The 15,965-nt window shown below is 40.4% G+C and overlaps 1 protein-coding gene across 3 annotated transcripts; it reads left to right on the top strand.

The window, feature by feature from the left end:
* The first annotated feature begins 5,289 nt into the window (after positions 1 to 5,289).
* On the top strand, positions 5,290 to 15,947 carry LOC112248491 (AT-rich interactive domain-containing protein 5A). Of its 3 annotated transcripts, none has more exons than XM_024417560.2 (7): positions 5,290 to 5,436; positions 9,407 to 9,489; positions 12,534 to 12,699; positions 12,912 to 12,964; positions 13,873 to 13,970; positions 14,056 to 14,209; positions 14,352 to 15,947. In XM_024417560.2, the coding sequence occupies exons 1-7, from the start codon at positions 5,433 to 5,435 to the stop codon at positions 15,579 to 15,581; spliced, it is 1,788 nt and encodes a 595-aa protein (XP_024273328.1). In that variant the 5' UTR covers positions 5,290 to 5,432; the 3' UTR covers positions 15,582 to 15,947. The 3 variants fall into 3 exon arrangements, with proteins under 3 accessions (XP_024273328.1, XP_024273329.1, XP_024273327.1); XM_024417561.1 differs by lacking the exon at positions 5,290 to 5,436 and adding an exon at positions 9,137 to 9,226; XM_024417559.1 differs by lacking the exon at positions 5,290 to 5,436 and adding an exon at positions 9,237 to 9,326.
* The last annotated feature ends 18 nt before the right edge of the window (positions 15,948 to 15,965 follow it).

Raw genomic sequence — 15,965 nt, 5'->3', positions numbered from 1 at the left:
TTCTGACTTCAACTGTATATGATGGTTATGCTAAAGAGCTCATCCCCATATCCTCCCTGCTCTCTTCAGCCCCTGGAGAATTTGTATAATGGACTATTTCAGGGACCAGTTACACAAAACAAAGCAGAAGTCATATTTCCTCTCTCGTGCTGTTGCCGTTTCCATATGTATCCTGGGTAGGGTTGCAGAATTCTAGGAACTTTCAATAAATTCCCTGGTTTTCCTGAAATCGTGGTTGGAGGAATCCTGGAATCAGGAAGGGCATAAACAGGAAATCTGGGATCTTCCAAACAGGAATTCTGGAAAACCTGGGAATTCATTGAAAGTTCCCAGAATTTTGCAACCCTGGTCCTGTGTACAACTAGTCTCTGCTTAACCAGTCTTTCACAGCCAGGTCCAGCTTCCATCAAAATACAGGTCTGTGATTGGCTTAACCAAGCAGAAGAGCCTTGATCAGATGCTGTTATTATCTTGTGACAGTGCCAAAGGAGGGGAACAGGATGATGTCGTCCTCTGGAAAGTGCTTTCTCTCATTTTTAATCTGTGTTGAAACTCCATAACCATTAGGCTATGCAGCTTCACTGCTTTTTAATTTATAATGAAATCGTTGTGGAAGAAAAAGTTTAAGACATTGTCACTTTAATTAATGATAAAGGAATTAAAGAATGATTTAAAACCGGTCATGGTCATTTCAAGGTGTGATGTATTCATGTTTTTGTTTTTCAAGAGTATATTGTAATGCAAATATGTTCGTCATAATTAAAAGTGTTAAAGTAAAATGTGTTCCTGTCTTATAGCATCTTTTGTAAATGTTGGTTGTTGTGGCAGCAGTAAGTCGATTTAAACATACGAGGGCGGTATGAGCTAGCTGATAGAATAGGAACAGAATTGTGTAAGGTGGCATATTGATTATTCTGAAATCTGTTTGGAGTGAAAGCTTTGGAGACTTTCAAAGAGCAGTAACTGTTTGATATTGATGGCACAGTTAGGACTACCCCTTTGTCTCGTACAGTGCATTTGGAGAGTATTCAGCCCCCTTCACTTTTTCCACACTGTTACGTTAGACTTATTCTAAAATTGATCAAATTGTCCCCCCTCAATTTACACACAATACCCCATAATGATAAATCAAATAACTTTTCAGACATTTTTGGGAAAAACAGATTTAGCTAAGTATTCAGACCCTTTAATCTGTACTTTGTTGAAGCACCTTTGGCAGAAATTACAGCCTTGAATCTTATTGGGTATGGCGCTACAAGCTTTGGGGACTTTCTCCTATTCTTCTCTGCAGATCCTCTCAAGCTCTCTCGGGTTGGATGGGGAGTGTCGCTGCACATCTATTGTCAGGTCTCTTCTAAGATGTTCGATCAGGTTCAAATCCAGGCTCCGGCTGGGCCACTCAAGGACATTCAGAGACTTGTCCCGAAGCCACTCCTTCGTTGTCTTGGCTGTGTGCTTAGGGTTGTTTTGCTATTGGAAGTTGAACATTCCCCTCAGTCTGAGGTTCTGAGCACTCTGGAGCAGGTTTTCATCAAGGATCTCTGTACTTTGCTCTGTTCATCTTTCCTTCAATCCTGACTAGTCTCCCAGTCCCTGCCGCTGAAAAACATCCCCACAGCATAATGTTGCCACAACCATGCTTCACTGTAGGGATGCTGCCAGGTTTCCTCCAGATGTGACACTTGGCATTCAGGCCAAAGAGTTGAATCTTGGTTTCATCAGATCAGAGAATCTTGTTGTGCATGGTCAGTCCTTTAAGTGCCTTTTGGCAAACTCTAAGCGGGATGTCATGTCTTTTACTAAGGAGTGACTTCTGTCTGACCACTCTACCGTAAAGGCCTAATTGGTGGAGTGCTACAGAGATTGTTGTCCATCTGGGAGGTTCTCTCATCTCCACAAAGGAACTCTGGAGCTCAGTCAGAGTGACCATCGAGTTCTTGATGACCTCCCTGACCAAGGCCCTTCACCCCCGATTGCTCAGTTTAGCTGGGTGGCCAGCTCTAGGAAGAGTCTTGGTGGTTCCAAACTTCTTCTATTTAAGAATAATCGAGGCCACTGTGTTCTTGGGGACCTTCAATGCTGCAGACATTTTTTGGTACCCTTCTCCAGATCCGTGCCTCAACCCAATCCCGTCTTGGAGATCTACGGACAATTTCTTCAAACTCCTGGATTTTGTTCTGCCATGTGACCTTGTATAGACAGGTGGGTGCCTTTCCAAATCATCTCCAATCAATTGAATTTACCACAGGTGGACTCCAATCAAGTTGTAGAAACCGCTCAAGGATGATCAAACAGGATGCACCTGAGCTCAATTTCGAGTCTCATAGCAAAGGGTCTGAATACTTATGTAAATAAGGTATTTAAAAAATATTAAAAATATTTACAAATTGGTCTAAAAACCTGTTTGCTTAAAAAAAAAGGCTAACGTAACAAAGTGGAAAAAGTGAAGGGGTCTGAATACTTTCCGAATGCGCTGTACATGAACCTCAGCTGTGATGTGTTCTATAAGCAGTTTCCTGGAATGAGAGCATAAAGGTAACGGCTGGGGATTTTTATTGTTATTACCTCTGTTTCAGTTTCACAAGAACAGCGAGATTTAACATTTCCCCATCCTGTAAGATAAGATCTCACTTAATTTTCCCTCAACTAAAAAAAACATGCCTAAAAGCCTTCCATAGTCCTCTTTTTAAAAAGTAATTTAATTGTGTTACTGAAAATGGTTGAAACTTACAAGAAACCCAAAGTCACAAAATGACAAAGAAATAGAAAAGATGTAGGCCTATAGTGGTTTTCTAATGGTAGTATGCAAACTGTGACTAGAAGGCCATTAGATGATACGTTCCCAGGATTGTGAGTCAAACCTGTTCTGATTGGAATGACAACATTTCTTTTGAACTGGTTCAGTTTACAGTCTGCTGACCTCATCACAACCCCCTCTGTCACTGGAAGACTGAGATGAATAGCAGGGGGTTTTCTTTACATCGCATTTCTCATCTATTCTCAATGCTCAGTTTATCTTGGTATTAACTTATAGGTGTCATGAATTATAGATCTTTGATTTTTACGTATACCTATTTGAATTACAATTCCATAAGTTTCCAATTTCAGGGATAGATTGACAAATACAATGTTCGTATATTTTTTGTAAAGAAACAGTTAATCTGGTGGTTTGTAGAATAATTTTGCATTCTGTAAAGATTCACTATGACTCAGTGTGAACAGAACCCTCCTGCGAGGTCCAATGTATACTGAACAAAAATAAACGCAACATGTAAAGTGTTGGTCCTGTCTTTCATGAGCTGAAATTAAAGTTCCCAGACATTTTCCATATGAACAATACGTTTATTTATTTCAAACGTTGTGCACAAATTTGTTTACATCCCTGTTAGTGAACATTTCACTTTTGCCAAGGTAATCCATCCACCTGACAGGTGTGGCATATCAAGAAGCTGATTAAACAGCATGTACATAACACAGGTGCACATTGTGCTGGGGACAATAAAAGGCCACTAAAATGTGCAGTTTTGTCACACAACACAATGCCACAGATGTCTCAAGTTTTGAGGGAGCATGCACTTAGCATGTGGACTGCAGGAATGTCCACCAGAGCTGTTGCCAGATCATTTTATGTTCATTTCTTTACAATATGCCTCTCAACGTCGTTTTAGAGAATTTGGCAGTACGTCCAACCGGCCTCACAACCGCAGTCCACGTGTATGGCGTGGTTTGGGCTAGGGGTTTGCTGATGTCAACGTTGAGAACAGAGTGCCCCATGGTGGTGGTGGGGTTATGGTATCGACAATGAACACAATTGCATTTTATCGATGGCAATTTGAATGTACAGAGATACCGTGACGAGATCCTGAGACCCATTAGGTCATTCATCTGCCGCCATCACCTCATGTTTCAGCAAATGTTTCATGTCGAAAAGATCTGTGTACAATTCCTGGAAGCTGAAAATGTCCCAGTAATGTTATGACTTGCATACTCACCAGACATGTCACCCATTGAGCATGTTTGGGATACTCTGGATTGACGTTTATGTTCCAGTTCCTGCCAATATCAACCAACTTCGTACAGCCATTGAAGAGAAGTGGGACAACATTTCACAGGCCGCAATCAAAAGCCTGATCAACTCTATGCGAAGGAGATGTGTCGCCCTGCATGAGGGAAATGTTGGTCACACCAGATACTGACTGCTTTTCTGATCCACGCCCCTACCTTTTTTTAAAGGCATCTGACCAACAAATGTGTATTCTATTCCCAGTCATGTGAAATCCATAGACTAGGGCCTAATTAATTTATTTCAATTGACTGATTTCCTTATATGAACTGTCACTCAGTAAGATTGTTGCGTTTATATTTTTATTCAGTATATATTCCTGATCTAACAACCACTTTTACATCGAGCTAAAAGTGCATGTTTTCATCAGCTTAATACAAGTAAATTGTGAATTCAAGTTGTGATCACAATCTGAGTCAAATTAAATATTTTATCAACTCATATCAATATCACAATTGCACGAACCAAGAAGAACAGTAATATAGTTATGACGTTTTTAACCAATGCATGTGACAAACTGTAAGTTCTGTGAAATTGCTCAACACCTGCCCAAGTCATTAGTATATCAAATGTAATTCTATTTCACCAATCCTTATTTCAAACAGCAGTGAAACGGGTGTTTTGTCTTTAAAAAAAAATCCCTCTGAGATCCGGCCAGCCAACTGATAGGTTTGTTATTTTGACATTTAAAGGTTAAACATATATTTAAATGTCATACTCTATCTGCAACAAGTGGAAGAATTGCACTGACTTTTGAAACTTCTAAAGCAAAGCTGGATAAAATAGTTTGCTGCACCAATATTGACAGTTGCATTTGATTTGATAGGTTTTTGTTATATACATCCTTATTTTCCAAATTCAAAGTTCATGTACAGATTATGATTGGCTAAATTATTCCCATGGATGAAATGCAAATGTGTGGTTTTGTTGAAAAGATCAGAACGTCAGATAATCATATTGTGATGACTATCTAGACAAGATGTTTCTATTGCTATTAGTTCAACGTGTGCACTTATATAAAGATAAAATATATAATTCGTTTTTACATCTTTGTAGCCTAGTCTAGTGAACTCATTACAAATTGCCTCAGGTCATACATTTGAGAAAGGCTACATGAAAGTAAACAATTATTAAAACTGATTCAATGTGCCTTGAGACTACTACTGGGTGTTCAGAGAGCTGCAATTCCCAGAGTCAAAAACTTCAACTCCCAGACTCACTTGCTGTATTGTAGACATGATCAACCAATAATAATCCATTGACAACGTCTTATTTCGAGGTGTGCTAAATTAGAGAAGCTTCTTCAGTAAAGTGGTGCTGAAACAAAGTAAACCTTCTTCAAATCGCGAGTCAAGGGATTATTTTGCAAATGGGTAAGTTGTTTTTCTTAACATTTTGGAAGTTTACTAATCATGTTAAGCACCATCAGCTTTTATTATTTTAGCTGGAGAGGAATCAACATGTCTTGTCAAAAGCACACACTTAGTTATAATGGTGACGTAGGCTGCAAATTGTGGCACTGTTTAATCATTTATTTCAACGTTTGCAGTTAAGACAACAGCCTACTGTTTTTTGTAACCTCGATCACACATTTATGTTTTCATTATACGAAATAAACTGTGATGGGAAGTTGTGAAATGGCACTTACATTGGGTAGGCTATTGTAATTCATGCATGATGCAAGTTAACTGACAACGTTTTTAATAGAGGCATAAAAACATACATACATATAAACATGACATCGTTTTCTATGCAAAGGGTACGATTCTTAATGTTATTTGTATTTTAAATACATTTTATAAAACATAAAATATTTACAGTACCAGTCAAAAGTTTGGACACACCTACTCATTCAAGGGTTTTCTTTATTTGTACTATTTTCTACGGTGTAGAATAATAGTGAAGACCTCTTCGGTAGGCCGTCTTTGTTCCCGAGTGGCGCAGCGGTCTAAAACACTATCTCAGCGCTTGAGGCGACACTACAGACACCCTGGTTCGAATCCAGGCTGTATCACAATTGGCCGTGATTGGGAGTCCCATAGGGCAGCGCACAATTGGCCCAGCGTTGTCCGGGTTTGGTCGGTGTTGACCGTCAATTGTAAATAAGAATTTGTTCTTAACTGACTTGCCTAGTTTAAAAAAATAAAAATGTAAACTACGAAATAACACATGGAATCGTGTAGTAACCAAAAAAGCGTTAAACAAATCAAAATATATTTTATATTTTAGATTCTACAAAGTAGCCACCCTTTGCACACTCTCATACCCTCAACCAGCTTCATGAGGTAGTCACCTGAAATGCATTTCAATTAACAGGTGTGCCTTGTTAATTTGTGGAATTTCTTTCCTCCTTAATGCGTTTGAGCCAATCAGTTGTGTTGTGACAAGGTATGGGTGGTATACAGAAGATAGCCCTATTTGGTAAAGACCAAGTCCATTTATGGCAAGAACAGCTCAAATAAGGAAAGAGAAATGACAGTCCGTCATTACTTTAAGACATGAAGGTCAGTCAATCCGGGACATTTCAAGAACTTTGAATGTTTCTTCAAGTGCAGTCACAAAAACCATTAAGCGCTATGATGAAATTGTCTCTCATGAGGACCACCACAAGAAGGAAGACCCAAAGTTACCTCTGCTGCAGAGGATAAGTTCATTAGAGTTAACTGCACCTCAGATTGCAGCCCAAATAAATGCTTCACAGAGTTAAAGTAACAGACACATCTCAACATCAACTGTTCAGAGGAGACTGCGTGAATCAGGCCTTCAGGCTCCAATTGCTGCAAAGAAACCACTACTAAAGGACACCAATAAGAAGAGACTTGCTTGGGGCAAGAAACACGAGCAATGGACATTAGACCGGTGGAAATCTGTTCTTCAGTCTGATGAGTCCACATTTGAGATTTTTGGTCCCAACCGTCGTGTCATTGTGAGATGCAGAGTAGGTGGGCGGATGATCTCCGCATGTGTGATTCCCACCGTGAAGCATGGAGGAGGAGGTGTGGTGGTGCTTTTCTGGTGACGCTGTCAGTGATTTATTTAGAATTCAAGGCACACTTAACCAGCATGGCTACCACAGCATTCTGCAGCAATATGCCATCCCATCTGGTTTGAGCTTAGTGGGGCTATCATTTTTTTTCTCACCAGGACAATATCTCAACACACCTCCAGGCTGTGTAAGGACTATTTGACTAAGAAGGAGAGTGATGGGGTGCTGCATCAGATGACCTGGCCTCCACAATCACCTGACCTCAACCCAATTGAGATGGTTTGGTATGAGTTGGACCTCAGAGTGAAGGAACAGTAGCCAACAAGTGCTCTGCATATGTGGGAACTCCTTCAAGACTGTTGGAAAAGCATTCCAGGTGAAGCTAGTTGAGAGAATGCCAAGAGTGTGTAAAGCTGTCATCAAGGCAAAGGGTGCCTACTTTGAAGAATCTCAAATATAACATATTTTTTGATTTGTTTAACACTTTTTTTCCCATGTGTTTTTTTCATAGTTTTGATGTCTTCACTATTATTCTACAATGTAGAAAACAGTAAAAATAAAGACAAGCCCTTGAATGATTAGGTGTGTCCAAACTTTTGACTTGTACTTTAATTCGTCACTAAGCAGAAACACTTGACATGCATATTTCAAGCCAATATAGAAATATAAGGAGCATTCCTAATTACTGGCTTGGAGAGAGTAAGTAATTAAATAACTGATGGGCTGATAAAACTGGAACACTGGTCAATTGCAATGTATCATGACTTAAAGCTGGAATCCTTAGTTGCTACACCATTTTTGGACGTATACATTAATGATATATACCCATTGATTCTTGAAGAGTATAAACTTCTAAATTGCTCATGATCTTAGTTCAACCTTTGCACCACATCAGAATCCAAAATTCAAGTTATGCCCCAATATTTGTAAACAATGTAAATATAAACTCACACTGTATAGCCTCAAAACATGATTAAAACTAAGGTTGATATCATGGATGTCAGTCCTTGCATCCATAGCTCTGCTTATGAATTTGAGTGGCTATATTTCTCCAAGGCCATCCTACAGCTTTTTGCCAAAACGTAGATGGAGTGACCACTGCTATTGTTTCAATGAAGGATTCTAGCTTTAAGCAGGTTAGTATAAACTGTAGATTAATGTGCATGAGATATACTAAGTACTTCAATTTACTGTGTACACAATAACAATTTACTCTGCCACGATGACATCCCTTTTCCTTCCAAAAATGTCCTTTGTACATTGACGAATGTACATATTTGAACAAATGAAATAGGGAAGTCGAGAGCTTGGGAATATACATTTCTATCTGCAAAAAGATTATTCTGAGATAATTGGCTTTAAAGTTCTGAACCCTCATTGGTTTGAATGGTGTCAGCAATTTTTGTCTTGTATTATTTTGAAAATAACAACATGCATTTGGGTATTTAGAGTACTTTATAGGTAGAGAACATGGAAAAGAACAAGGCTATGTCAACTAAATTTTGACAAATTCAGATATAACCTTATAGTCCAAGGTCTCAAAGTTCTATGGAAAGCATGATTCAAGCTGATTTCGAAAGAAAATTATATATTGGGTTTGCAGACAAGTGATATCAATTATGTTTGGTGGGCTACTGAAGAGACTGCTACTCTCCTTGAGGAAGAATAGAATGTTAAAAGGTTAGAATGTGGGTGTTCAATGACAATTACATTTGACTTTCAGTTGTCATGGCTGTACATGGATCCATTCACTTTCAACTTCAGCCTTTAAGTCTTTTAAATTTGTATCAGTACTAAGGCTATTCTCAGGCACTTAACATGTTATGCCTGAAAATGATGTGTGTGTGTGTGTGTGTGTGTGTGGGGGGGGGGGGTGAATGGTACAGCCATGACAACTGAAAGTCAAATGTAAATTAAATACTGAAAATAAAACAGCCTTTTACATTACATTTTGCATTTTCATTCACATGTTGTAATGCTTTCATATCAGGCAGGGTACCACATAACTGCGGTTAGACTCATAAGCAGGAAGTGGTGTTGTAACCATGTGGCTTTATATTAAAACTGCGTTTTCTTTCGTTGTTACTGGAGTGTGTGTTAGCTTACAGAATATTCAGTGATAGATCACACGTATACTTGTTCTTGCTGCTTGCACAGGACTGGAAATGCAATCATAGGTGAACCAAGGCATCAGCTTTTCACATATGTAGGGTTTCATTGCATCTTGTTCTGGGTTAAACTGAAGATGCATGGGACATACACCATTCTTTGCTTATGGTAAACAAATTGCCCATATGGAGTGGAGGGTGTGTGCTCTGGCCTAGTTGTCACTGTCTTTTCTCTGTGCCTTGTGGCAGTATTTGATCCTGAAGGGGGGCGAGACACCAGTCAGAGACCAGTCATGGAGGAGGGCAGAGGTGTGGAGGGGACACTGAACCAGGTAAGATAGGACAGGTCATTTATGACTCATTGTCTCCAGGCAGCTTGAGACACTTGGCTGTCTTTTTCTGCATGAATTTAGAATGTACATCCACATTGGAAAGAGAGAGTTCAATTTTGATGTGCGTCTGCAAGAACACATTCACTTCCAGTATGTTTACATTCTTCATTTCTTGTGTTGTGTGTTTCATTTCCCCCTGCTTTCAGTTCTCTATTTCTTCAAACGTCAAATTAGCATGTCAAGTATTAGGCTCCTATAAAGGGATTAATTTTCGTAGAAGAATTGTGTGTTTCTTCATTACATACAGTAAGTTGTAAAAGAACAAAACCACATGTAACCTTAAGTCACATTCTTTACATGTCTGACATATGTCTGACTTCATGTGTGGGCATACAATATGATAACTGAACTATATGGAAAAGGGAATGAGTTACATTATACAAATAACACATTTAATTGAAGTTGTTGTTATTGAAGAGTGTACTTCTATGTTTACCCTTTGCACATGTTCATTGTTGCATACACTTCTCAAAAAAATCCTCATCATATGAAATAATATTACTAATCCCCTGGTCACACACTGGTTGAATAAACATTGTTTCCAGGTCATTTTAATGAAATTACATCGAACCAACGTGGAATAGATGTTGAATTGACGTTTGTAACCATTGGGAAGTGACGTCATGCAATATCACATCTGATCGTTTTATCTTATTTCTCAGATCAGTAATCAGCAAAATGATTATTTAATGTTATAGTAAGTAGGCGATGTCTCATAGAGCGTGAAAGAATATACATTTCTCTCTATTTGCACTATCTACACAAACAGAAACAGGAATTCCACTAGACACAGTTCTGGTAATTGAAGATGAGAAAATAAAAGTTAGTGCAGAGATGCATCAAATTTCCAAGACATTGCTGTGAGATGAAAGCCCAGTGGTTTCTGTGGTGACAAGTGGCCTGTCGATAGCATCAACCCGGGCACGCCACCAACAATCATAGTGAGAGTCTTATCGACACATTGACGACAACATTTCCTATGCCCTTTTCCAAAATGTGAATGTGGTGGAAATTTAGATGCTGTTTACTGACAGTCTTTCACAACGATATTCATGCCTTATTTTTGTGTGGTTAACTATGATGAATATTATATGTTGGGCTTTATGACTCGGACTACAGTCGTTTCCTGTATGAAACCTATGTCGCGTAGAGCTGACTGACATCTCTCTGTTTTGTGGTCCAGCCATGAATACGTTTATTCAGTATAGTATACAAATAAAGCAGTAGGCTTATCTTCTAATATGGACTGCTTACTGTAAAAATGGTTTCATCACATTGTTCCGTAGTCATATGCAACACATGGATTAAGTTTTCAGAAAAATACTATTTCTGCTTTTCTGGAAATATGTTGCCCTCTATGACTAATCCATATTCCAGTCATACATGCTTTTGCTTTGTTCATAAGAACTTTGCATTGTATCTTTCATCTCCTTGATTAGATGTGAAGATGGCTGTGTGTGGAACGATTATTCTACAAATTTGTAAAGCACTTGTCCTAAAATGACTTTGAAAATAACCTACTACCCAACGTAAGTCATGGAAATGTATCCATAGCAAGAGAGAGAGAGAGAGAGAGAGCTGGCGAGAGAGTAGCAGCTGGCCAGTCAAGGCAGGAAGAAGACGAAAGCGAGAGAACATTGCATGGTGCTGGAGGAGGCCCATTGATAAAAGATAGGGTGTTATAGCTGGGAACCGTGTCTATGGGACAGCTGTATAGAGCTGTGAGTCAGTCAGGGCTATCCCAAATAGGGGCCCACATCTTCACTATTACTCACCACTGGGTCCTGCTTCTCGGAACCAGTAACCACAGAGAGGAACCTGATTCAATATGAAACTCTGCTTGACAGTTGCCTACAGCTCAGCATACGCCACAGAAACAAAATAGTCTCTGTATTCAGTCATTTGGATTGGGATATTGTATTGACATACAGTATTTCATTTTCCACTTTACATATTGTAATATAAATTGTAATAAAAAATATCAAACTTCTACACTATCAGTCCATAGCTCTGTGCAAATTCAACCTGTATGCTTGTGCACAAAACTGATATAATCAGACATTGTCCCTTTGTGAATTTTGCCAAAATAATAGTTTTACTTTTCAAATATTTATAGTACAAATTATGATGACACGGTGTCTGCAGTTTTGTGAATCCTATACTTTGGTCATTTTGTGTCAGCTTGACCTTTTTTGAAGTATCATAGACTTCTCATCCAAATGAATGCATTGAATGTAAGGACAGTAATCTGTTCAGGGCTTAATTTCTGCATGCCTCTACTGTTTCATTTCTCATTTGGTATTCACCGCATTTTGTGACTTTTCCCTTTTCTACTCATTTGTGTTTGATTTGTGTTTGCTTAAACAACGTTCTTACAGAGTAAGCTCCAAATTCAACATAATAATCAAATCCTGAAATATGCCTCTGAAAACTACTGGACCAAGAGCTCTACTGATCATTTCAAACAGATAATTGCAATTGAATTTTAACCTCACTCTTTTTGCATTCTCATGGAACATATTCTAATCATGTGAACTACTTGCTAGGCTACTCAGTCTTTTGTAAATTCTAAATTACATTCATGACGTTCACTTTCATGTCAGTGGAAAATAAATGTATAACAGAGACCTTTTCATGCTGTATAAAGAGCTCGATATCTTCATATTTATTATTCAACTAGACATCCTTGTCACCAGGCTGATAATCAGGTCTAGACCGAAAACCCCATATGTCTGTTGGTTTCCCTTTATACAGGATGTATGGTTACTTATTGAAAGTGGTGAAGCCAACTCTGTCATGTTCTGAATGTTTCACTTGAAATTCTAGTTGCCCAAGAAAAGACATTGAGATCATTAAAAAAAAGTTTCCTAATGTATGATTGGTTTATTTTCTTCTTGCAGTTCTGTTTTGAAGACGTATATGTTCGGTAATAGTATGCATCCATATCATTTGGATTTACATCTATCTGATGGTCTCTACCGTAGAATTCTGCAGCGATGGAGATTTCTGACTCAGCTAGTGAATGTGAGGAGCCTCCCAGGTCTAGCCCAATGGAGACAGAGGAGAGGTCCTTCATAGCCAATTTGCACTGTTTCATGAAGGACAGAGGCACACCCATAGAGAGGATACCACACCTGGGCTTTAAGCAGAGTGAGTCCATGTTCAAAGGATTTAGCCGTAGCTTTATTACTCAATCTCTATTACATAGATACGTTTTCCCTGCTCCCCAGATCACCTCGATCTTTGGGGTAGTTTGTAAATGCATGTGTTAAGACAATTCATAGGTAATGATACAATATAATAGTAATTATAGAACTGTGCAATGTCCCCAATGTTCAAATGCATATGGTTTCTCCTCACAGTTAACCTGTGGAAAATCTACAAAACTGTTGAGAAGCTTGGCAGTTACGACTCTGTGAGTACACCCATATAGTACAGTTACGACTCTGTGAGTACACCCATATCGTACAGTTGTATATTTTTTACACTTGACCTGGTTGTTGATCACACAGAGATGGCAGTGGCAGCTACTCAAATTTTTTTTATGTTGCGAAAGACACCATGCAGCTTAGCTTCTTGTGTGGAACATTATCTTTAGTTGACAGGATGTAAACATGACCATACCCACCACATTAAGAGCAGAGTCCACACTGACTGCTGAATGAAGTTTCCACTCTGTGGCATGTGTACACGCTCAATGCGCTGAGAGAGGAAGGGTTTCTATGAAATGCCAATTCAGTTCACAGGAGCTTAGCCTATAGTAAGACGTTGTTCTCTATTTTAGTAATGGGCCAATCATCTCCCTCCATATAATCTATTCTTTTTTTTGTGGTACTTATTTCCCCATTTTCTCCCCAATTATGTGATATCCAGTTGGTAGTTAGTCTTGTCCCATCGCTGCAACTCCCGTACGGACTCAGGAGAGGCGAAGGTCAAGAGCCGTGCGTCCTCAGAAACACAACCCTTCCAAGCCACATTGCTTCTTGATACACTGCTCGCTTAACCCGGAAGCCAGCCGCACCAATGTGTCGGAGGAAACACCGTACAACTGACAACTGAAGTCAGCATGCATGCGCCCGGCCCGCCACAAGGAGTCGCTAGAGCACGATGGGACAAGTACATCCCTGCCGACCCGGGTTGTGGTGACACCTCTAGCAATGCAGTGCCTTAGACCGCTGCGCCACTCGGGAGGCCACTCCATATATTCTTCATATAAAAAGACAGATTAGACAGTCGTATACTTTACCTCAAATTAATGCATAATGGTTCTGGATGAGGGATTTAGAGGGGTGTGTTTGCTCACTATGGTGTGTTTTCCAACAGGTGACAGCACGACGGCTGTGGAAGAATGTGTATGATGAGCTGGGGGGCAGCCCAGGCAGCACCAGCGCTGCTACCTGTACCCGCAGACACTATGAGAGGTGAACACTGCTCCAGATAATCTGTCTTCAACTCACTCCATCTCTGCTTGTTTTCATTGTGTAATTTATTTTGTCTTCAATACAGGCTTGTTTTACCCTTTGAGAGACAGTTGAGGGGAGAGGAGGACAAACCTCTGCCTCCAAGCAAACCACGCAAACAGTACAAGAGGAGCCCTGAGGGAAGCAAATCTGAGGGCAAGAGGAAGAGGCCCCATCTGGAAAAGGAGACGGACTCTGAGGTACTTCACTTTTCACCTGTTTGTGACTATTGTCATAAAAGTCACTGGCTGTTTTCTATTACTCCAGCCTATGATTGTCATACAGTTACTGTACCCCAAACTGTACGACTGGAAGTGAACTCTCCATGTTGTATTATTTCAGGGCCAGCTACACTCTACTCCATCGTCTCCATGGACCACTCCAGCTGAAAGGCTCCACCCAGACCGTCCTCCACCAAACAATGAGACTACCGTCAGTGACGACCTCTCTTCCTCAGCGTACTCCCTATCCCAGCCAGGTCAGGTCCAGTCTTCTGCTTCAGACATCATCTCCCCTTTGGAGAAGAAGAAGCGTATGGCCCAGGCCAGCCTGAGTCAGTCCCAGGACTGTCAGAGCCCCAGACAGGAGGACCGTAAGGGCAGGCCCTCTGTGATCCACTGCTCCCGGTCCCCAGGGCTGGTCCGTTCTAGCCGGACACGCACTACCTCGGAGGGCTCTCCTCTCCCTCCGTCGTCCTCCTCTTCCCGTAGCCCATCCCCCTACTCCATCTCCTCTGAGGACTGTCCAGCACTAACTGAAGAGAGGCCCCCAGTTCCAAAACCAGAAGTACCTCTTCCTTTTTCCAGCAACCCAATATCTGCCTGCAGTGGGGTCCACAAGCCTCAGAGCTGCAGCCCTGATGTCAAGAAATATGTTGGCTTCCCTGGAGGACAAAGCGATTTCCCTCAGGTCAGCCCACTACTGGGTGACACAGTTTCTATCAAAGGTCAGAGTAAAAACTCTGTATGGAGCCCTGTCTGCAATGGGAGTAACAGACGTCCAGCTCACCAAATATCCCCACCAACGTCCTGCACGTATACTGTTAGGTCTTGCTTGGTTCCATCCACCTCCAGTTTCACTAAAGTTTATCCCAAATCTATGGAGCCTTTGCGGCCTATACCCTTTCGACCAGGTTACACATTCCATCAGAACCCAAATAGGCCTATGTTACATGATAATGATCTGATCTATACTAAGAAACTACATATGGTCCCTCGACATTATCAGACAGAGAAAAAGGAGAAGTCCACGACAATGTTGCCCAAGCCACTTCCAACGCAACAACCTGTATTCCACTCTAATGTCAGCATACCAGTGTCCTACCTCGTCCCAGCCTATGACAGGACAAGGGGAGACTCTGGACAGAAGCCACCTGTACACCCATTCTTTCTATCCACCAACAGACTGCCTCAGTCCCAGATCAACCCTATGTACCGTCATGCCCCAACGGGACACACCAATGCTTCCCCTTATGAGCCTGCTCTCTACTCCTATCCCTATTCCATTCCTATGTTGAATCCCCATACTGGATACAGCATCACTGGCGTGCATTATCCTCAAACTAGGCTGTGATAGCCCAGCCTACCTCTCGCAGAGCTTATAGACAATGTGACAAGTCAAATGGAGATAATGACAGTACCTGCTTCGTTCTAGACATTTTCTAAACTTGACTCGAACACAGCTGCATTCTATGTGAGTGATCAACAGAGAAAAGTTGTGTTGTGATTATTATCCCGAGATGGGCTCCCCACTGTGGCAACTGATAGAATTGCACTAATACAAAGGACTCATCTTTCTGTATTTGTAACAATAGCCCTCTGGTTTACTGCTATGCACGTTTTTTTATTGTATGATAAAATCATTTTGCATGGAAATAATATGAAACAACAAAGATGTAAATGTTTATTCTGAATTAAATCTAAAATAATTCCTGTCTGATCCAAGTCTGCATTCTTT

The sequence above is a fragment of the Oncorhynchus tshawytscha genome, linkage group LG04 (genome assembly GCF_018296145.1).
Source record: "Oncorhynchus tshawytscha isolate Ot180627B linkage group LG04, Otsh_v2.0, whole genome shotgun sequence".
Taxonomy (NCBI): domain Eukaryota; kingdom Metazoa; phylum Chordata; class Actinopteri; order Salmoniformes; family Salmonidae; genus Oncorhynchus; species Oncorhynchus tshawytscha.
Note: the sequence above shows the minus strand (reverse complement) of the source record. Positions and strands in the feature narration are given on the sequence as shown.